The following is a 22,485-nucleotide window of genomic DNA, read 5'->3' as shown; positions in this document are numbered from 1 at the left end:
ATAAGGAAACAAATGTTCTCTTTGAGCACACTAGAAGAATGTGGCATTGTACAAAAGAAAGGGGGAATAGGGAGCACCTTTAGTATCTCAAGTCTCATTGAGGCAAACGAAAAAATATTAGCTGACATAAAGAGGTTGCAGGTTGAAAATGCCCTGTTAAAAGCAGAAAATGCTAAGTTAAAGGTTAGAGGACCTGGTCCTAGAGAAACACCGGCGGAAGAGGTTGCCAAGTTAAGAGGTGAAAATGAAAATCTGCAACTGAAAGTTGGACGACTTCAGGAGCAGATCTTGGAAAATCACAGAGCTGCAGACGCCAGGCTGGATATGATGCTTTCAACCCTATTAAACCTGTAAATGCATGATCCATCTCCTTTCTATCCTTTTTGGTCCCCTTGCCTACCCCTGGTCCTAATTCTGTAAAATCTTTTTTTGGCTTAATGACTAGGGCAACTTTATTTTGTATGTTTATGCTTCAACTGATTGCTACTTTTCAATGACAATTGCTCTATTTTGTGCACATGTTTTCTCCTTCTTTTGTTCTGGTTGTTCTGTTACTGTTCCTTCTGAGTTTCCTAAGTAGTTTGAGTTAATGACTCTGAACGTCTTCTGGCTTGTGTTAATCTTTTATCTCTTTTTAATGATGCCAAAAAGGGGAAAATTGGAATTGGTGGGTGGGATACACTCAAATTGATGTTAACGGACCATAGTCTCAGGGGGAAGTCCCAAATGAATATTGCACAGCTGTAAAATGAAATAGGGATACAATCAAATTGGGGCACACTTGTTGTTAATGGCCATGCCCTCAGGGGGAACATCAATTACAAGTTTGTCATCATCAAAAAGGGGAAAATTGATGAGTTATGAGAAGTTGTCATTTTGATGATTTGACAAACATACCAAGGATCAGGTCCTTGATAAGGTCCCCTGAGCACTATACAAAATATGATAGCTGGTAAAGCTGTTGCATGGTTCTACAAAACTGCAGCAGCACAGTTGTATGTATGCTAGGAGCCACTAGTCCTTCGAAAGTCACCATCCATGGTCACATATTTCTCACATGCCCTCTACTTTGGTCTCACATATATACAACATGATGGGATCAGTTTGACCTAGCACTTGCAAATTCGAAAAGATATATTTTTATCAAGTGTAGCTGCCACCCCTATCAAGGTGCTCTCAAGAACAAGCCTCAACAAGCCAAAGGACCAGATCCCTAAATTGAAGATGCTTTAAGTCCTTAGGTTGTTGAGTCTTTGTTTCTTTGTCCTATAAATTGTAAACCTACTCTTCTCTTTTAAGAAGATGTTTGTAGGTGGTTGAATTCCAAGGGGACTGCTTGTAAAAAGGTTATCTTTACAAGTTCTGAGAAGTACACTAGGCTAGAGTTAGTCTAGGTGTATTAATTGAAATCCTCAAAAGGTGTTTGTGGGTTGTTCACCCACTTAACCTTTTGAGTGGTACATCTGTCTGAGTAAAGGCAAGGTGTATTAGTTTGCTTGGCTAGAGGTAGTCGAGAGTTTCTTACAAATAGAGCATTTATAAGGAAGAGGAATTAAGAGTTTAATTCCTAGGTTGCAATAGGTTGTAACTCGAACATTGCTTAGTTTAGTGATGTTGGAAATCCTACTAGGGTAGGTCGTGATTTTTAATCGCTTGAGCAAGGATTTTTCCACGTAAATATCTTGCCTTATTTACTTTTCATTATTACCTATGAAAACAGCTTAGGGACCACGTCCCTTAGACTGTTTTAGTGAACCTTCAGGTGATAATTACAAAAAGGGTGGACTCAGAGGTTCTATCACGATGTTTGTATGAATAACCCTTTTGGCAATGTTTATATGAATAGCCCTCTTGGCGATGTTTGTATGAATGTACCTCTTGGTAATGTTTGTATGAATGGGCCTCTTGGCAATGTTTGTATGAATGGCCCTCTTGGCGATGTTTGTATGAATGGCCCTCTTGGCATATTTGTATAAATGGCCCTCTCGCATGTTTGTATGAATGGCCCTCTTGGCGATATTTGTATGAATGGCCTTCTTGACATGCAAATGACAGATATGGCCCTTTAAGCTAGATTGTCTTTCCTTCGTCATTTATGTTGGCTGTGACCCTCTTGGTCAGATATGTCGTTTTGTTTCTTATGTGACCCTTTTGGTCTGATTGTCGCCCTTGTGGCTTTTTTGTATTTTTTGTAGCCCTTGTGGTGTTTTTTGTCTTTTTTTGTAGCCCTTTTGGCCAGATTGTTGCCCTTGTGGCATTTTTATCCTTCTGTATCCCTCTTTGGCTAAATTGTTGCACTTGTGGCATTTTTATCCTTTTGTAACCCTCTTCGGCTAGATATTTTCCCTTGTGGCATTTTTATCCTTTCGTAGCCCTTTTTGGCTAAATTATTGCCCTTGTGGCATTTCGTTCTTTGTAGCCCTATTCGGCTAGTTATTTGCCCTTGTGGGATTTTTATCCTTTCGTATCCCTCTTTGGCTAAATATTTGCCCTTGTGGCATTTTTATCCTTTCGTAGCCCTCTTTGGCTAAATTGTTGCCCTTGTGGCATTTTGTTCTTTGTAGTCCTCTTTGGCTAGATATTTGGCCTTGTGGAATTTCTTGTGTTTTAACAACCCTCTTGACTTGATTGGGCCATCCTCGTGGCGTTTATGCTTTTGCGCGGCCTCCTCGGCTTAATTGTGGTCTGGATTCTCCTCTGATGAGTTGCTTTTACCTGCTTTATCATTATAAATAAACAAAGTTAGCAATAAATGGTCATCCTCCTGACGACACTGGAGACCTGCATTTAAAGAGTGTTAGTTTCCTATAAGGTTGATCCACGTTATTGACCTCTGTTGCGTCATTGCTTCGCCGGCTTGGCTGCTCTCCTGGATCCGATCCTCTTGGATTCGGTAGTTTTGAAAAATGAACTTATCTTAAACTAAAGAATTTTTTGCAAATCGTTGATCATAATTTTTTTCCAACCTTTGTTTGTTAAAAATAAAATTTTGAAAAACTATTTGAATTAGTTGTCATGACATGTGCATTTGAATGAGGAATCTTCATCCTTATGTTGCACCCTGAGGTCGGAACTTCAGATTCCTTGAGTGGAATTTTTGAGAACCTCTCAAAAATTCTGCCCCGGTTTGAAGTCTTGCTTTGGCGAACTCTCGTGCCGAATCTTGATGGAAGGAATTTTGAGACCCTCTCAAAATTTATTTCTCAATTTAAGGCTCTAGGCCGGCTAGCTCTCGGACCGAACTGTTGTGAAGGAATTTTTTAGACTGCCCCAGTCGAATGTGTGTGGCAACCTCTCAGGCCAATTCCGAGTTCCTCTTGAAGTCTTATCTCTATGGCTTCCCAGGGGTTTCTTGGTTTTTTTGATTGGTACGACCGAGCTTGAAGAGCGCCTACGTATCCTGTCGCAACATGAATCAGGTGAAACATAGTTCGGAATAAAGTAATTGAGTTTTGGTAATATTGCGACTGGGTACCAAATGGACTGCCCACATATCCACTATGGGAAAATCAGGTCATTGCGTAGTTCATATTACAAGGAAATCATTTAGTTTTTCTATCTATTACAAAACGATTACAAGAAAATAAATAACTATTACAAATTGAAAAGTGTGTCTTCACGCATAATACCGCTTGATTGCGTCTGAGTTGGTTGCTTTGGTCCACTCTTGGCCGTCCATTTCTACCAGTATCATCGCTCCACCAGAGATTACCTTACGGACCACGTATGGGCGCTGCCAGTTGCGTGCAAATTTACCTTTGTACTCGTCTTGGTGTGGAAACACCCGCTTAAGTACTAGCTGTCCTATTTGAAATAGTCAGGCTATGACTCGCTTGTTGAAGGCGCGTGCCATTCTTTGTTGATATAATTGATCGTGGCATACGGCAATCATCCTTTTTTCATCGATTAGAGCTAGTTTCTTGTATCAGTTTCGGACCCATTCTGTGTTGTCCAATTCTGCTTCTTGAATGATCCTTAGTGATGGTAATTCTACTTCGGCAGGTATGACTGCTTCAGTACCATAGACAAGCAAGTATGGAGTTGCCCCTGTTGAAGTCCGAGTTGTTGTTTGGTATCCAAGCAATGCATAGGGCAATTGTTCATGCCAACACTTATAGTTGTTTGTCATTTTCCTCAATATCCTCTTGATATTTTTATTGGCTGCCTCTACAGCTCCATTCATTTGTGGCCGATAGGCGGTGGAATTCCGATGGGTTATTCGAAATTGTTCACAGACATCCTTCATCAGCTGACTGTTCAGATTTGCTCCATTATCCGTTATGATGGACTCTGGTATGCCGAATCGACATACGATGTTGTTTCGCACAAAATCAGCTACTACTTTCTTTGTCACCGATTTGTGTGATATGGCTTCTACCCACTTAGTGAGCTTCTACCCACTTGGTGAAGTAATCTATGGCGACCAAGATGAATCGGTGTCTATTTGATGCGGTGGGTTCGATAGGTCAATGACGTCCATGCCCCAGGTGACGAATGGCCAAGGTGAGCTCATAACATTGAGTTCGCTCGGTGGGACTCTGATCAGATCTCCACGGATTTGACATTGATGGCATCTTTGCACAAATTTGCAACAGTCATTTTCCATTGTCATCCAATAATAACCAGCTCGGAGGATTTTCTTAGCCAGGACGAACCCATTCACGTAAGGCCCACAGGTTCCAGCATGTATCTCTTCTAGTAATTTCGTGGCCACGATGACATCCACGCATCGGAGTAATCCCAGATCCAGCTTTATTTTGTAGAGAAGTTCCTTGTTTAGGAAGAATCCATTGGCCATTCTTCGGATGTCTTTCTTTTGATTGCTTGAAGTGTTCTCGGGATATTCTCCCTTTTCCAGATATGTCATTATGTCAATATACCATGGCTTGTCATCGAGCTCCACCTCCACATGGGAGCAGTAGGCATGTTCTTCTCTTAGACTTATCTCCAACGGGTCAATGTGACTGCTTTTGGAATGTTGTATCATGGACGCTATGGTAACCAGAGCATCAGCGAACTCATTTGGAGCCCTTGGTGTATTCTTGAAGTCAATCTTCTTGAACCTCTTGTACAACCTTTGCGCAAGGTTCACATATGGTAAGATCTTGGCGTTCTTTGTGGCCCATTCACCTTGTACTTGGTGGATCAACAGATCTGAATCGCCTATGACCAATAACTCATGGATGTCCATATCCAAAGCCATTCTGAGGCCCAAGATGCAGGCTTCATATTCCACCATGTTGTTGGTGCATCATAACTTGAGTTTTGCGGCCAACAGATAATGTTGCCCGGTTTCTGATACCAAGACTGCTCCGGTTCCTGAACCCTTGTAATTGACTGCACCATCAAAAAATAACCTCCATCCTGAATAGGGTTTGACTATGTTTTCTTCTACTGTTAGTACTTCTTCGTCTGGGAAGTAAGTTCGAAGTGGTTCAAAGTCTTCATCAACTGGGCTCTCTAACCATATATTTTCTTTTCCCCTCCTTTGTTTTGCATGGAAATACACTCGGGCCATTCAGGCATCTTCTTCAAACCATTGTTGGTGAAAATGGTAACTAATAGGCTTCAGTAGGCCCACTAGCCTAAACTTTTCTCCTTTCATTTCATAAGTTGTATTATGTAAAGAATGCTATGTAAATATTGAAACCGAATGGTTAGAATTAGATAAATCGCGTAGAAAGGATAGGAAATTTTCGAAACGATTTTCAAAGCTTCAAACTTAGCAAAAATGAAATGTTGCATGAAATTGGTAAATGATTCTTAGTAAAATCTTTGAAAAAACTGGAAGCAATACATAGGATATATATGTATAACGGATATACCGACTTTGAGCATAAAACTGGAAAAAAAAAGTTTTTGAGCCTTCAATTTTTAAAGATAAAAGCTGGACTTATTTTGTATACTTGGAAAAAAAGTATAAACTGATTTCAAGAAAGAGTATAAGTGTTACAAAAAATGAATTTCCAAACTTTGAAACTTAAGGTTATTCTAAACCTTTTGGGCTCAAGTCCAAAACTTAAAGTCATTTAAACAAGAGGAAATATGCTTAAACCTTAATTTGGGATAAAGGTTTAAAGGAGAAAATGGTTGACCTAAAAATGGATAAAAGTTGAATAAATTGTGACAAACCTTTTATATATTTGTATAAATCCATAGCATACTTACAAGGGAAAAACACTAGAACGTTTCAAATAAATTAATAAAGGAGTAAAAGCATGACATTTGGACCAAATTAAGTTGGACTCAACTTAAGAGAAATATTAGGTGTGTCTTGGTCCGGAAATGAAGTGACTTTAGGACTTTATACACATTTTAAAAGAAATCCAACTCTTTTTATCTTCAAATAAATGAATTTTTGCAAAAAATGATTGTGATATGTCACGACAAGTTATACAAGAAATTAAACTTAAACCCTTTTTAATTCCTCAAATCTACTCGTACATGATTAATGATATTTAGCTGTATTTTTTAGAATTGTTTTGTCAGATTAGGATATAGAGCTTTTATGGATGGGCTTATGGATTTTGACTTTTAGCTTATTTTTGCTACTTTGGCTTAAAAACAAGTGCTTAAAAGCACTTTTTAATTTTACCCGAACACTACATAAGTGCTTAAAAGCTATTTTGACTTAAAAACACCTAAAATAAGCCAATCCAAATAGGCTCAGACCCATTTTTACCTTTATACAACATAACCTAACCAAATTTGAATAGATTGGACGAGTCAAACAAGGGTACTAGTTTAGTGTGTTTGAGAAAGGCTGAGAGACACACACAAGTGAAATTACAAATTATGCAGTTAGAAAAAGAAAAAAAAAATCTCATAACGTATCAGGACTAGAGATTTGAGCACATTTCCCCCCATATGATTCTCCATATATTTTATGTATTCACAAGTAAGACTGTAGTTTAGAAGTCTTTCCTTTGCCAAATAGCATCAATCGACAATATGGCGTTTATGGAGATATTTCTCATTCTCAAATCTCAATAAAGATAACTGTTAGCACTTCTCTTGCATTTTTTTTTACAAAAACTACAAACACATGTAGAGATTTTATTATTAGTTTCTCTTTTGTACACAAAATCATACATGATAGACCATTCCTACCTCTATAGTAGATGCATGAGGTACAGTTAATGCATAGGCTGGTGGTCTACTACTCCTTGTCAAGAAGTCATATCCAATATTTATAACTATTTTCTTTACTAAGCTAGATCCTTGTTTGGCTCGGACGTAGCAATGCCCCAATATGTAAGCTATGCCAGCTTCACTAGCTTCCATCAGTTCACGCAACTCCTCTCTTGCATTTCTGTCCATTTTTGGAGTTTCTGGTATGGAAAACCTCACTCGTTTCTTAGGCTTGGTTATATGTGTAGAGTGCATTTCTCTAAGTTTTGACGTTCCAACTGATTCAGAATTCATTTCATTGTCCGCACAAAGTTGAACTCCAGATATATGAGTTGAAGGGGTTCCAAGAACAGTCATGTCCTCCAAGTCGTTTGATAAATCTTCAGCAGCATTACCATTCAACCCTTTCTTTCCTGTCCTTATATACTCGGCTATGCTACATACAAGATCATTCTCAAACTGGAGATCATCCTTGTGAGCATCACGATAACCATACCTAACAATGCATCTATAAAGGTGGTGCTCTCTTGGGCCAATGTGTCCGACAAGGAAACGTTCCTCGTGTCTAACATGAGGAATTGGGACAGATTTGACACAAATGAAAACTAGGACCTGGTGGAAAGCTGGAAAATTGGTAACGAAGTGTGGGAAGATTGCTGGGATTCCGGATACCAGCTCAGTGTATATGAGGCCAATGCCACGGACCCTTACAATGCCTAAGCTGGGACCTACACTGAGTAGCCAGTCTATGGACACCCTATTTTGAACATCAAACTCGTACTTTTTCAGTGAGCCGTAGTGCCAAATGCACATCACTATCATGAAAACGACCGAAATGGCAACAGGCACCCATGCTCCTTCAAAAAATTTAATCAAAGAAGCAGAGAAATATAAAGCCTCAATTGTCCCAAAGAAGATCACAAAGCAAACTGCAAGGAGGACACTTTGGTTCCAACACAAAACAATTACCAACGACATCAAGCAAGTGGTGACCAACATTACAGTTATGACTGCCAAACCTGATGCAAAGAAGAAAAGTTAAGTGATGCCTCTTCACTAATATCATTTGTCCACTGCGTAAACAAGGACAAAAATGAATATAAAAAGGGGGAAAAAAAACAAGCATCTAAGCATGAGAGATTGAGAAAACACAGCAAAATAAGGTAAATTATGGAAACTAGTGCCGAAAAATTCCTGACAGGGATGGCAAAATTTAATAAAGTTGACCTAGTTATGATTCATGACACTATCCAATTCACAAAAGTGGCCTATTATGTCTGCCGCTAAATTCAAGGAAGATAAAGTGATCACTAAAAATATTATCCTATACTTTTTGGATATGATTAATTTCTTCCTTTACTTTTTGAGTATGAGTAAAATTTTCCTGTATTTTTGTGTAGGATTGAATCCGTACCTGCAGCGTTGCCCAGCCTTTTGGTGTCTCTGAAACCAATAGTAACAGCCAAGCATAGAATCATCAAGGCCCAGTTAATCTCAGGGATGTAAACCTGGCCATGTATTTTTGACGATGTATGAACTATTTTGACTCTTGGGAAGCATCCCAGCGCACAGCATTGTTTAATAATTGAGAAGGTTCCAGTGATAGCGGCTTGGCTCGCCACTACTGCAGCCAGTACAGCAATCACCAGAACAGGCCATCTTAGTTTCTCTGCAACAATAGAAAGAGATATCAATCAAGATTTCAAGAATTTGCCTAATTTATCTTGTCATAGTAAAAGCAACTCCTAAAATACATACCAGGTACAGAAACATAGAAGCCAAACTGATAGTCATTCTCCATAACATGATGCCGAGACAGATAAGCAGCTTGCCCCATATATGCAAGAACTAATGATGGATAAACCATGGAGGTAAAAGCAATCTGCAAAATGGAACTAGTCTCATATACAATGGTACATCTCACGGTTTTGGCTTTCACTTTTTCTACAACAAAAAGGAGAAACTTCAAAATACAGTATCAAAAAAATCGATCTTCAAACTGCATTCATTCATGTCTCTAGTTAGATATCATTTTTGTTTATTGATAGTCTCATCTGATTGTAAACACATCACTGGTGATACTGGTGATACAAGTGATTATGATACATCTATCATAATCTAAAATAAAAGTAAACCAAGATTTCCCGAGACAATAAGACAAACAATTGTCAACTGACATCAACCTGGGAAGCAGTTGTAAACATTTCAGCAGAACTAGCATTGACTGCGGAAACTAAATAGATAAATTCAGCGATTGAAAACATAGGCTGCTCAAAGATTCTCCTTTGTGGGAACCACGTACTCTCCAATAAATTAATCAGTTAAGATTGATGCTAACCATTTGAATGACTATAACAGTTACCGATCATTACTTCATCAGAATTCACAGTTATTTGTAACTACTTTTGACATTTGAGTAAGATTTCAAGATCAAGTTCCAACAATCATGCAAGATTAATTTGTCAAAGACTTACATATGTATGAGGTTGCATGGAGACCAATCAGAAATGTTTTCTTCCTGAAGAGAAATCTCTTCCACACTTTCAATTAGGAAAAAAGATTGTATTAGACAAGGGAAATTAAACCATATATGATGATCTTTTAAACACTACTGATCAATCAGTTTTTCTGATGTATACTTTGCTTTCTCTCTCTCTCACTTTTACTCTTCATCAACAAATTATGGATTTAAAATCCCTAGTTAGTACACTCAAACTTCTGTTCTCTGAAAATCATCATTTGTGAAAGTTGACGAGCTACATAAAGTCTTGAGTTGGATAAAGAGGACGCGTACCAGGATGGATGGACACGTACCTTTATTGACAACTGGGAGAAGTGTCCAAGATCAGCAAACATTGCTTCTGAACCTGAAAGAATGAAATGTTGCATTAGGTGATCATAGTACTAAAAGAAGTCATTCTATTCATTTGAGAGACACAGTTAAGTAGTTGCCTGTTATGCACAAGAGGATTCCTCCCAAGGACATCCAGCCTCCTTTTCGAGTTTTCTTCAGGAACTTGTACACGTAATATGGAGACAGTGCTCGATACACACTTGGATTCCAGTGTATAATATTATATAAACCAATACCACTGATACACAGAAGCCATGCCACGACAATAGGTGCAAACAAAAATCCAACCCTGTGGGTGCCGTAATGTTGAAGGGCAAACAAGGCTATCAGTACGATACAAGCAACTGGAACTTCTATATCTGCAAAATTTTCATGTTTTCGGAGAAAGGATAACATGTCATTTGGGAATAGGTACTAAGATTTATATTTTATTCTTAATCCTTTAAATAATGGGAACTCAATCAACAAGCAATGAAAGAAGGAAGAAAAAAGAGTGAATTAAGCCCCAATGCCTAAGATTTCTCAAAGTCTTGGAACTCCACATGATATATCACGCTACTTGATTATCAATTCCTGCTCACTGTGTATATGCAATCAACATAAAGCACATGCAATTGAAAAAACTCGCATCAAGGTGGGATCATCTCATATCAACCATAACTACCATAACGATCTCACAAAGTATCTGTTAGCACAGAATGATTAACCAATCAATACTCAATTTTGATTTATACCTTCATCATTCCCTTTATATCTAACCAATGAAATTTAGTGAGTCCAAACGACAGTCAAGATATAAGAACTATTGCTCAAACTCTGAGATTCTAGAGGGATTTAACATCTACTAGCATTGAAGCAATATTTTTTGCATAAGTTCCATGTTTTTTATCAGTACAATAACATGCTCCTCAGCACGGTAATCTAAAAACAAACACCATCCGAAATGTTAAACGCGGAAAGTTTCAGCACATTAATTCTTTTCCAACAGGCATGACCTGATCGATAATGAACATCCAGAGCTTCTACTTCTCTCTTAGAGCTTTTTGTAACATAAAATTTAACCAACAAAGTATAGGCATGGAAATTTTATGCAGACAAAAGAAGGCAACATAAGACGATGTACGGTCAGAAGGGTCTAAACATTTCCCATGATCAGTCAAACTTTCTTTAGGGTTAAGTAGATAATCCTTACGTTCCATTCTATGTGACACTATCCTTTTTGGTCTGTTGCGGAAAAAAATGGCCTTTTTCTATGTTAAAAAGTCTTTTAATTTCAACATTACTTTTGATGACATGCTCTAATAAGAACGATATGGCATGTCAGACCACATGATTCTATGGAGCTTACATTTGGATGTGTTATACATATTTAGCTCACATGTCAAAAGCCCGTCTTTCTTTCCGAAAATCTGTGCCCAGTCCCAGTCATATAAAATGAAACGAAGGAAGTTAAAAACTGCATATACCAACAACGATCTCAGAGAACGAGGTTAAGAGTCTTACATAAGTGATGTGCTTTTCCCAAAGAAAGTTCAGCACCAGAAATTGCAGAGAAAACTGCAAGGAAATCCCCCAAAAAACGAATATAACTTTTCAGAAACTAACACAAAATGTTTCAAAAAACAGAAATTAGTGACATACCTGAAATAGCAGGTGTAAGAATTCCATCACCTATTACCATAGAAGCTCCACTTAGAGCCAAAACAAGCAGAAATCTCTGTAATACTCTATGCCTCTCCAGATTTGATTTAATTTTTGCCCCAAAAGTATTTTGCTCAGGAGTATTTATAAGAAAATCTTTCTTGTAGGTTGATAATTCTTCATCTGCTAACTGGGAACTAGGCAATGAACTCACTTTGGCATGTCTACATAGGAGTGAATACAAAGCAAATGTTCCTCCTTCACCATTATCATCAGCTTTAAGAACAATGAACACATAATTTAACAGAGGAATCAAAGTCAGTGTCCAAAAGATACATGATAGAACACCATAGACTTCTTCATTTGTCTCTGAATGTTCAATGTCTTCAGCAAAAGTACTTGTATATACATAAAGTGGTGATGTACTTAAATCCCCATAAACAACCCCTAAACTCTGATAAGCCAATGTCAACACTGTCCTCCAAGATTCTTTCTGCAAAATCAAGAACACTTTTTTTATCAGGAAAATAAAATCAAGAACACTTTTTATCAGGACAATAAAATCAAGAACACTTTTTTATCAGGAAAATAAAATCAAGAACACTTTTTTATCAGGAAAATAAAACCAAGAACACTTTTTTATCAGGAAAATAAAACCAAGAACACATTTTTTTCAGGAAAATAAAATCAAGAACACTATTTTATCAGGAAAATAAAATCAAGAACACTATTTTATCAGGAAAATAAAATCAAGAGCACTTTTTAATCAGGAAAATAAAACCAAGAACACTATTTTATCAGGAAAATAAAATCAAGAACACTTTTTTATCAGGAAAATAATATTTCCTAGTCCCAATTTGTGTGACACTTTTCACTTTTCGAGAGTTAATATGACTAAACTTTGAAGTTAAATTGAATTAGATTAATTCAATATTTTAAGATTAAAATTTATATATTTGAACACTACATGAAGAATACTGCCTAATAAGTTGCAGCTTTTCTCATATCAATTTAGTTAAAAAAAATACAAAAATATCAGTCAAAGTATTAATAAGTTGCAACTTTCTCATATCAATTTGGCGAAAAAAATACATGTTCAAATGTTGGTCAAAGTACATGCAGTTTGAATCACGAAAAGTGTCGTAGAGAGAGTATCAAGAACACTTTTTTATCAGGAAAATAAAATCAAGAACACTATTTTATCAGGTAAATAAAATCAAGAACACTTTTTATCAGGAAAATAAAAACAAGAACACTTTTTTATCACGAAAATAAAACAAAGAACACTTTTTTATCAGGAAAATAATATCAAGAACATTTTTATCAGGTATATAAAACCAAGAACACTTTTTATTCAGGAAAATAAAAACAAAAACACTTTTTTATCAGGACAATAAAAACAAGAACACATTTTTATCAGGTAAATAAAAACAAGAACACATTTTTATCAGGAAAATAAAATCAACAACACTTTTTTAATCAGGAAATCTGAACTTAGGATGAATTAAATTACATTAACAGTTAAAAAGAACTCACCTTTAAACGATTCTGATAAAACCCAGTTTCAAGATCCATGGCAAGTCCTTTCAAAACTATTTACATAGCAAATTTTACTGAACCCCAATTGCCTTAATGTCCCTATGAACTTACCCAACAATGTAACTTCTGAAAAACTATAAGCAAAAAGAAGTAGAAGAAAATACACAACACAAACGTAGAGCATGAAAATTTGTATAGCAGAGAATATATAAACGACAATTTACAGATGCACAAAGAGAAAGAAACTTGGAATTTGAGAATATCTAACATTAAAGAGTCTTCTCTTTTCATATGACAGCACACTTATATATTTTTTTAAAAAGAACGTGTATGTGCGTTTCTCCTAGAGGGTGGCTATGGCAGTGGGGGTGGGTGGGAGTCTCTTGTGACAGTTTGCTTCTCAGGTTTTGAATTTTTTTAATTTTTTTTTTTGCTTTTGAGAGTTACTATCTCCGTCCAAATTACCTGTCATGATTACCAAAAATAGTTGTATCGAATTTTATCATTTTAGAAGTTCAAGACACAATTAATAATTTTTTCCTATTTCACCTTATTAAAATTTTATCATTAATGGAGATACACATAAATAGAGTAAATATTTAATGAAGAAAGATTATGAGATTAAAGTTAATCAAATACCCCTTCTAATAAATATTTTTTAAGAGGCATGTAAAATAAAAATGTGACAGTTATAGCAAGTAAAATATGATAATTTAAAAAAATAGATAATTATTGTAAGAAAAAAGTACATTATAAATACATTTTAACACATTCTAACAAGTTATTCCCCCTGTCCCAATGTGACAACTTACGTTATCAAGAGTCAATTTGTAATCTTCAAAAGTAATTAAATTACATCAACTCAATATTTTAAATTTTAAATTCATATATTTTAAAGCTATATGAAAGTATCATAAGATGCGATTCTCCTCACGTCAATACAATGAAACAATACATTTTAAGGTATCGATCAAAGGTTATATAATTTAAACTTTGATAAATCAAAAATGTCACATAAATGAGACGGATAGATTATCGATAACTATATAAATATTTTTTGAATGGTCGGGTTGCATAATACATAAATGAGACAGATAGATTATCGATAACTATATAAATATTTTTTGAATGGTCGGGTTGCATAAAGATATTATTTATATTATAGAATGTATATATAGAAGTTAAAACCAGACTTTTTTAGTCAGCTTTTTGCTAGTGGGAGGCTTTAGTACTTTTGTTTACGGCAGAGAGCCTACATGTCTACGTGTGCTCTTATATCAGACAGAAATTTGTAATCATAGTATTTTTTTGCCGGTTCTTGGATTTTTTCTATTTATTGATGTGAAGTGTCTATATCTGCGTACAAGCTTATTAGTTGACTTTATAGATTGTGAAAACGATGGCTTTCACGACCCACAAGTAGTAGTAGTTTTTATTGGGCAGGTGCTCATTATATAGGATATTCTCCAAGTTAGAAAAAGATATGTTTTTGTTGAACACATTTATTTATTTAAAGTCAGTTGAGCTAAATTAGATGATGTTGATTTATTTTAAATTAAAACATGGATATCTAAATATTGTGATAAGCACTACAAGTTATAAATTTCGGGTATCAAAAATAAAGAAAAGTTACACCACTAATATTAGTCAAGGTTCATTAAATTATATTCTGAGAAACCTATATTGAGAACGAAAAGCACTAAATGCGATCAATTAAATGGCATTAAGTTGGTATACCGCTAAAGAGAAGATCATTTATAATAGTCTAACCGAGTTAATATAGTTTTCTACTATTCGCAAAGTAAATGCGTGGTTAAAATCTATATATATATATAATAAAGCTAGACATAAATGAGATGATGTGAGACTTCTCAATAGCCAAAAAATTTATTTATCTTTTATCTTCTGTTTTTTTTTTTTTTCATTTTCTTCTTCAATATATTTAACATAATGGAGTAATAAAAATAAAAAATAAAAAAACTGATCCGTTTGCTTTGCCTAATAAAGCTCAAGTAGCCAATAAAAGCTGCTAAAGTTAATGTTGGTTTCTTAAAATAGACCCACGTACTCACGTAGTATAGCTCTGAAATACAATTTGTGTAACCCCAATATATTTAATTTAAAATTTTAATATACCTTATGATATTCCTCCATTTTTATCTATATAAATTCATATCTTTTTGCTTCATGAGACTCCCTCCCAAGATTATACTTTTTATTCCATATCTGAAGTTATGATGTTCTTATAGTATTATTATTTTAGTATTACATTCATGCTTTAGTTTGGTTCGATGAAGAAGGGCTCTTGAATGTTGATCAAGTACCGGAAGGGGTATCGATAAGAGCTCACAAAATTATGCAATGATTCTGTATTTCTTTTTCCAGCTATTCTCTTATGATTAAGGTCCTAAGGAGGATGTGTGTGTTGTGTTTTTTTTCTTTTCTGTTTAATTTTTTATGTGTTCTTTCTATGGTCCTCTTTAGTTTGGTTTTCACGAATTCTTTATTATCGCAAGTCTGTATTTTCGTTGGGGCTCAAATTAGTTATTTGTGATTTTGTATTATATTTAGTAAACTACTGATGATTTTTATGACCACGTGTAACGCAGACTAATCCCCTAGTTATTATATAATAGAAATACCTAGTTATTATATAATAGAAGTACCTTTAGAATGCACCATAATAATGATATTGATACTACAACAACATACCCAGTAAAATCTCTCAAAGTGGGGTCTAGGGAGGGTAAAGTGTACACAGACCTTACCTCTATCTTGGGAGGTTAAAGAGATTGTTTCCGATAGACCCTCGGCACAAGAACAAGCAATTTAAAGCATTATAAAAAGTCATGGCAGAAATACTGTAAAAAAAAAAAAAGGCGTAACTATCACAAATTAATATGATAATCGAAGCACAAATACTAATGACTTTGATATAAAAAATACCTCGACACAGTATCCCTATAAAGGTTTGAAAATGTTTTGGAGAAATAGGAATAGAATAACTCACTAATTGCTATTTAATACTATACTAAAAAGTCTACTTAATACTATACTAAAAAGTGGCAAGATCAATGTTTGGTGAGTGGAGGAAGAGTATCTTAATTTTGATTTACAAGTATAAAAGAGATACTCAAATTTATGTGAACTATCGTGGCATTAAATTCATGAGTCATACAATGAAATATGAAAAAAAAAATGATAGAGCGTGAATTTAGAAACATGACAAGAGTGAAAGAGAAACAATTTGGATTTATATTTATCTAATAGATCTACAAAGAAGGGTATATCCTTGATAAGAAGATTGATGGAAATCTATCTCGAAAAGAAGAAAGATCTATACATGTTAAGCAATATGATGGATTACCACTCAAGGTCCTTTGGTGGGTGATAGAGAAGAAAGAAATTCATACTAAATATATTGTCACGACCCAAAATTTCCTAAATCATGATGACATTTATACTCAACTTGGTAGGCGAAACATTTTCACTTTTTTATCCATTTCCATTATTAACATGCATAGAGTAAGCACAAGCAGTGATAAATTACAAAAGATGTCTCGAAATAACATAATTGTGGAAGATACAATCAAAATACCCTAAAGATCTGGTGATGTGAGTCAAGAGCACCTAATTGAAAGTATAATACAAGAGATTTGGTAGCAAACTGTCTAGAAATAAGAAAGACAACTAAATAAAGAAACAAATTCAGAGTTCGATGATGCGGATCAACCAACAGCTCACCCCGAACTCCAAATGACAGAACTCTCAATGTCTCATCGAACTCAGCTCGTACTCACATATATACCTGCACTTAAAAGTGCAACAAGTGTAGTATGAGTGCGGGAAACACGTATCAGCAAGTCTCATGACTGTTCCCAGCAAAGTAAGGGCGAGGGTTGGTCTTGAAAATGCTTTCTTAACATATAAAATTTTCAACAGTTAAATAATCAACAAATAAGAGGAAAGATAACTCCACAAAATCATATACACTTTCGGATATCAGCATATAGATTAGTTTAACGTGATTCAACTCAATAATCCAATAATAAGCTCAAATCACCTCAATAATCATAGATAGAAATGAAATGTAATGTAATGCAGTGGCCATGCATAGGACGGTATACAAACGCTCATGTAATGGGGAGTTGTAAATCATGAGGGACTCGCGAGGTCCATATACCACCCGAAATAATTTTTCATCAGACATGCATCACTCTGTTCGGAACCATTTCCTATCAGGCAACCACCTAATCCAGGCTGAAATCATATCACTCCATCCAAAACCATTTTACAGCGGGAAGCTGAGCAATTTAGGCTAAAATCACATCCTCCGCTTGGAACCATTTCCCATCGAACAACCAGTTAATCCAGGATGAAATCACGTCACTCTACCCGAAACCATTTCTCATCGAGCATAGCTATATGAATCATCAAGTATAATATGAATGTGATATCATATGAAAGCATGAATGTCAATCAATCAAATCAATTGGACCGTCAGGCCATAACCTTACGATTTATGATAGAACGTAAGGCTAAATATTCATATAAAAGCATGAATATCATATACACACATGAGGAATACATACTTGTTACACCTCGAAAAATTTCGCATCGTTTGAGTCGAAAGTAAACTAATGTAAGCCCGGAGAGGCCATGGAACCCCTATAAGGTTAAGAGAGACTTTTAACAAGTGTTAAGCATGTATCTAAAGATTTCGGGATCAAGTGAATCGAAGAAATTAAGTTCGTCAAAACTCGGGGAAAATTAGGCAGAATTCTGGACAGGATTTTGGCCCAACTTTCTGGAGCAGATATCTCTTAGTATATAAGGAATTATGGAATTCATAACACTATCTAAATTCAAGTTCAGAGAGTCTTCTTTTCAATGCAATGGACAGTTTGTAAATCTGAGAAGTACGGTCCAATTACGGCCCGTACAAGTTGGGCGTACATCCTAAGCGGTGGCCGACCTTTGGTTGTTTTCAAATTCGTTTAAGGGGTCATTTTTCATTATTTTACCACCAAACTTTGATCATACACTCCTATAGACCCTCCCAACAGGTTACTAAGGTTCCACGGTGATTCCTTAGTGTTTACACCATAATCCCATGTCAAAAGTCAAGATAGAAGAAGAATATTACCTTTTGGATGTTGTAAAGAGATTAAGGGTTATTTTAAGCTAAGGGGAGTTTGATTTTCGAGTTGTAGCTGCTGTAAAAGGTATGTATATAATCCTTTTGCTTGTGATTAAGTTTTTTTTGGTGTTGGTTGATGTAAATGGTTGAGAAAAGTATAAACTAGTTTATAGAGATGTTATTTAAGATTGATGAGTTCCATGGGCTGTTCTCTTGTTAATTTTGTATGGTATAAGGCTGGAAATTTTGATGAATATATTTGTGTACATGTTAAGAATAATGGTGAGTTAATTAAGAAGTTGATAAGGGGTGATATGGGTTAAACGATTTTCAATCCGAGCTTGTCGCTCGTCGTGAAATGTTAATGACTTGTTGTTGTTATATGGTGTTTTGTTATTGGTGTTTGTACTTGCTGGATTTCTCTGGTTGTTGTTGTTGATATATGGAGTTGGAGGAAGTTCATGATATAGGGGAGATGCTGTCCAAATTTTCTTAGATGATCTACTAGCTTAAGTTATGAACGTAATCTCTACATAGTATTAATCATGAGCCTCATTGTGCTATTGTAGATTGAATTGTTTGAGGGCTGCTTGAGAGGTATTAAGGATTAAAGAAGGTTGAGGTATGTTAAGACACTTAATTTTTTCTTTTGGCATGATCTAAAGTGAACCGAACGTAAACGATACGCTATTCATAATGGATCTACTCCTAGCAATTAAGACTGTCCATGTTGTTTCTTTCATTATAATGTTACTCTAAGCATATATATATGATCCTTGAGTCCTATTGAGGTTTATATTGATGGTACTGATGTTCATAACATTAATGGGAGGTGCAACGACCTTACATCACTCTGATAAGTTCATGATGTATTTTTATGGCTCTTGCACATGCATATATATACATATATTATAATATTGATGCCCAAAGTGGCTTGATGGCATTATCTACGTATATATATGGTATGACGACGCTATAGACGCACCTCTGATTAGGTGGATATTATGATGATGCCCACAGAGGCTTGATGACGCTATATGCGCGTGTATATATTTATATACGAGGATGACGCTATATGCGCGTATATACTATATTCATGTATATCATGGCCCACAGTGGCAATACAAGCCATGGTTGAGTTTCTTATTCCTATATTATATTGATGTCTTTCCTTATGTTGTTATCTGCCTTACATACCCGGTACTTTATTCATACGCGTCCGCTTTGCAGGGACGTTGTGTTTCATGCCCGCGAGGTCGGTAAACGGAGTTGTGGTACTCCCGATGAGGTTGCCGGCTCCGGCGGAAGGTGTTGTTGCACTCATTTTGCTCCAGAGTTGCTTTTGTGAGTCAGTCTACTTATGTATACAGGTTTATGGGTATGGCGGGGCTTTGTCCCGACCTTATAACGTTTATGTACTCTTTATAGGCTTGTAGACAGATGTTAGGTATATAGATGTTTTGTATGGCCATGTCGGCCTATAGTTTGACATACGGATGTCCATGTCGGCCTTATAGGCCCGTATATCTTATGTATATCATGTTAGGGTCATTTCTTGTCAACTATTCCTTATGTTCTATTCAGGTTGTCTCTTATGTATGTTAGTACGACTATGGATGTACGTTAGGGTGGTGCCTGACAAGCTGTCAACTTATTACCGAAGAACTATACCTTATGATCTCAATATTCATGCTTCTCAACCTTCACCCGATATGCAAATCCGCTACAACCTTGAAATTTTTGACGCAACTCCTGTAGCCTCACATAATATCCTTTTAACCATCGAATCTCCCATTGTAATACCTCGATATGCCCAGAACAATTATGAAAGTATCAAATCTTACAACTACCGCTCTAAACCTCACGCAACTACACCCAAGTCCTTAATATCCAAAAGTGCTCACCCAAGCTATCCAATCAGTAGCACCCACAACATACTATACTTCCACGAATATGGTCTCATCTCGAAAATATAACTCTAGTCTTCACATTATAGGGATTTCCACAATTCCTTTCTCTTAAGCCACACTAACTCATTGTTGACACCTAATTTTAACCTCATAAGACACGTATTTTAATTCTCAAAATTCCCGAGTCAAAGACGGAGCAAGGATGAGCCTTCAAAATTAAAAATTTAAAAATCCCAAGAAAATTACAAAAATTGACGTTTAATTATTATTTTCATAAAAAATTAACAATTACGGGAGTTATTTACTGTCACAAACGTGATTTGAAAAGAAGATACATATCCTACCCCATCCAACTCGGGAAAATTGTTAATTAAAGACGATGTATAAATTACCGCTCATTTTTACCGCATTTGTTTCCATTTTTAAATATTGCTCAAAAGTATATCAATATTGGGCTCGTTTCAAAGCTCGTATTTTAAAACGACGTATTATGATTTTTATCTTGTCGAAATATTATTTTACGAGGGCATTTTAAGCTAATTAACTTAAATTATGTGCTATATTTTTAAAAAAGTGTGTTATATTTTATTAAAGGGAGTGAGTAATTAATATATTTACCCCCTCCCCTTTCATTTACGCATCATTTTTACCCCCTCCTCTTTCATTTACGCATCATTTTTACCCCCTTCTACCCTAGCCATCTCTTTCTCTTTTGAGAAATCGATGGCGGGCGTTTTCGATAAGGTGCGCCACCGCTTATGCCACCATGATTTCACTGCTCATCCACTATTTTTTGATCCTTATGGGTATTTCCCCATTTCTAGGTGGTGTGGATGCCATGGAAAGCGAAACTTTAAAAGGATCCTAGCCATCTTCACCACCACCACACAATAGGGGGAAATGGTGTATAGCAATTTAACTATTGATCAATACCTCTGCATCGTTATTTTTGAGGTGTAAGGCTTGGATTATTTTCCAACGGTCCTTTTGGATCGTTTCTGGAACGATTTTTGTCTTTGTGTGTGATTAGGCATACGTTCGTGATTTCTGTTATCCTGATATGTACCGATTGTGAATCACTTTGTCCTTTGGTGTACTATTTCGTGTGATTTCAGGGATTATTTGTACCATTAGTACGATTGGGATAGAATCCCTTTTTGGTTTTACTCGTTTTGAATTCGGTTGAATGAATTGAAATTCATTTGGTAGGACCTAGAATCTTCCATTTTGGTCCCTAGGGTTTCATGCTATAAATAGGTATTGTGTGCAACGCTAAAGAGGATCTTTTTTTTAAAAAAAAGGGCTAAGGCTGATCACGGTTGAGTCTCTTGATAATTTATCCCCAAAATACACTATATATATACCTACATTACAAAACTATAGAGATATATTACCACGTTCATATACTACCATAATACATAGGATATTACTCAAAAATAGTATATTACATCTTGAAAATTAAGAAGAAAAGGCTTGCAAAAGATTTTTTGGGTGTTCGTTGTTGAAGGCTTGGTTTAATCTCCCATTTGATCTTTGGGTCGCCTTTGTAAGAGGGGTAAATACTCCTATGCTATTCTTTTATCTAATTCTGTACTTTCATACGAATGATAAGTGCACTATTGTTCAACATGTGTTTGAAACTTTTATTTCAACACTAGTATGTTTCGCCATGTTTGTACCGATAATACAAGGTCGTATTTACGTTTGGAATCGCAATAACGTGATGAATCGTTTTCCGGACATGTTGAGGTTTTGTTTGTTGTTTTTTCTTTTTGGGAAATTTAAAATAAAGGGGGTATGAAGGTGGGGTTTTGGGTTGTCACGACCCTGGGGGGGCAGGGGGTACTCTCTTTTAACCCCCTGGACCTTTTTTATCGTACATTCACTTTACATCGGAGAACCACTAAACCAATCATACTTTTTATCCATTATTAACAATCTCCTTGGAAAACATTTATTCAATCAAAATTATGCCCTATCAAAGTACCCGCCCACGAGGCTATCAAAATATTTTACAAAATATAAAAGGAAAAAGGGTAAAGACATTAACCCATACACTGTCTACGAACCTCCCAAAGGGGAGTATGTCACATCTATAGGGGGGAAGGGGCCCGCCCCCCCATAAGCATGTTTCACAAAAGAATAGATACCAAAAGGGATCGGGAAAGAAAAAGCTCCCTTTCGTAGTCCCCGGAAATAATAAAGCTTAAACCAATTTCCCCCGTCGGGGGCCCTTTCCCCCGCGAAAAATAGCGAGTATTAAAAAAACA

General features: G+C 35.8%; 1 protein-coding gene across 1 annotated transcript; it reads right to left on the bottom strand.

Moving 5' to 3' along the window:
* Window positions 1-6,577: 6,577 nt before the first annotated feature.
* On the bottom strand, window positions 6,578-13,516 carry LOC132059761 (potassium transporter 6-like). Its single transcript, XM_059452534.1, has 8 exons — window positions 13,163-13,516; window positions 11,627-12,119; window positions 11,489-11,542; window positions 10,084-10,344; window positions 9,946-9,998; window positions 8,890-9,013; window positions 8,546-8,800; window positions 6,578-8,150 (listed from the first exon to the last, which is right to left on the bottom strand). Exons 1-8 carry the CDS (start codon window positions 13,199-13,201, stop codon window positions 7,087-7,089), a joined length of 2,343 nt encoding a protein of 780 aa, XP_059308517.1. The 5' UTR covers window positions 13,202-13,516; the 3' UTR covers window positions 6,578-7,086.
* Window positions 13,517-22,485: the final 8,969 nt, after the last annotated feature.

The sequence above is a fragment of the Lycium ferocissimum genome, chromosome 6, assembly GCF_029784015.1.
Source record: "Lycium ferocissimum isolate CSIRO_LF1 chromosome 6, AGI_CSIRO_Lferr_CH_V1, whole genome shotgun sequence".
Lineage (NCBI taxonomy): Eukaryota > Viridiplantae > Streptophyta > Magnoliopsida > Solanales > Solanaceae > Lycium > Lycium ferocissimum.
The sequence above is the reverse complement of the archived record's forward strand: the minus strand, read 5'-3'. Positions and strand labels throughout refer to the sequence as shown.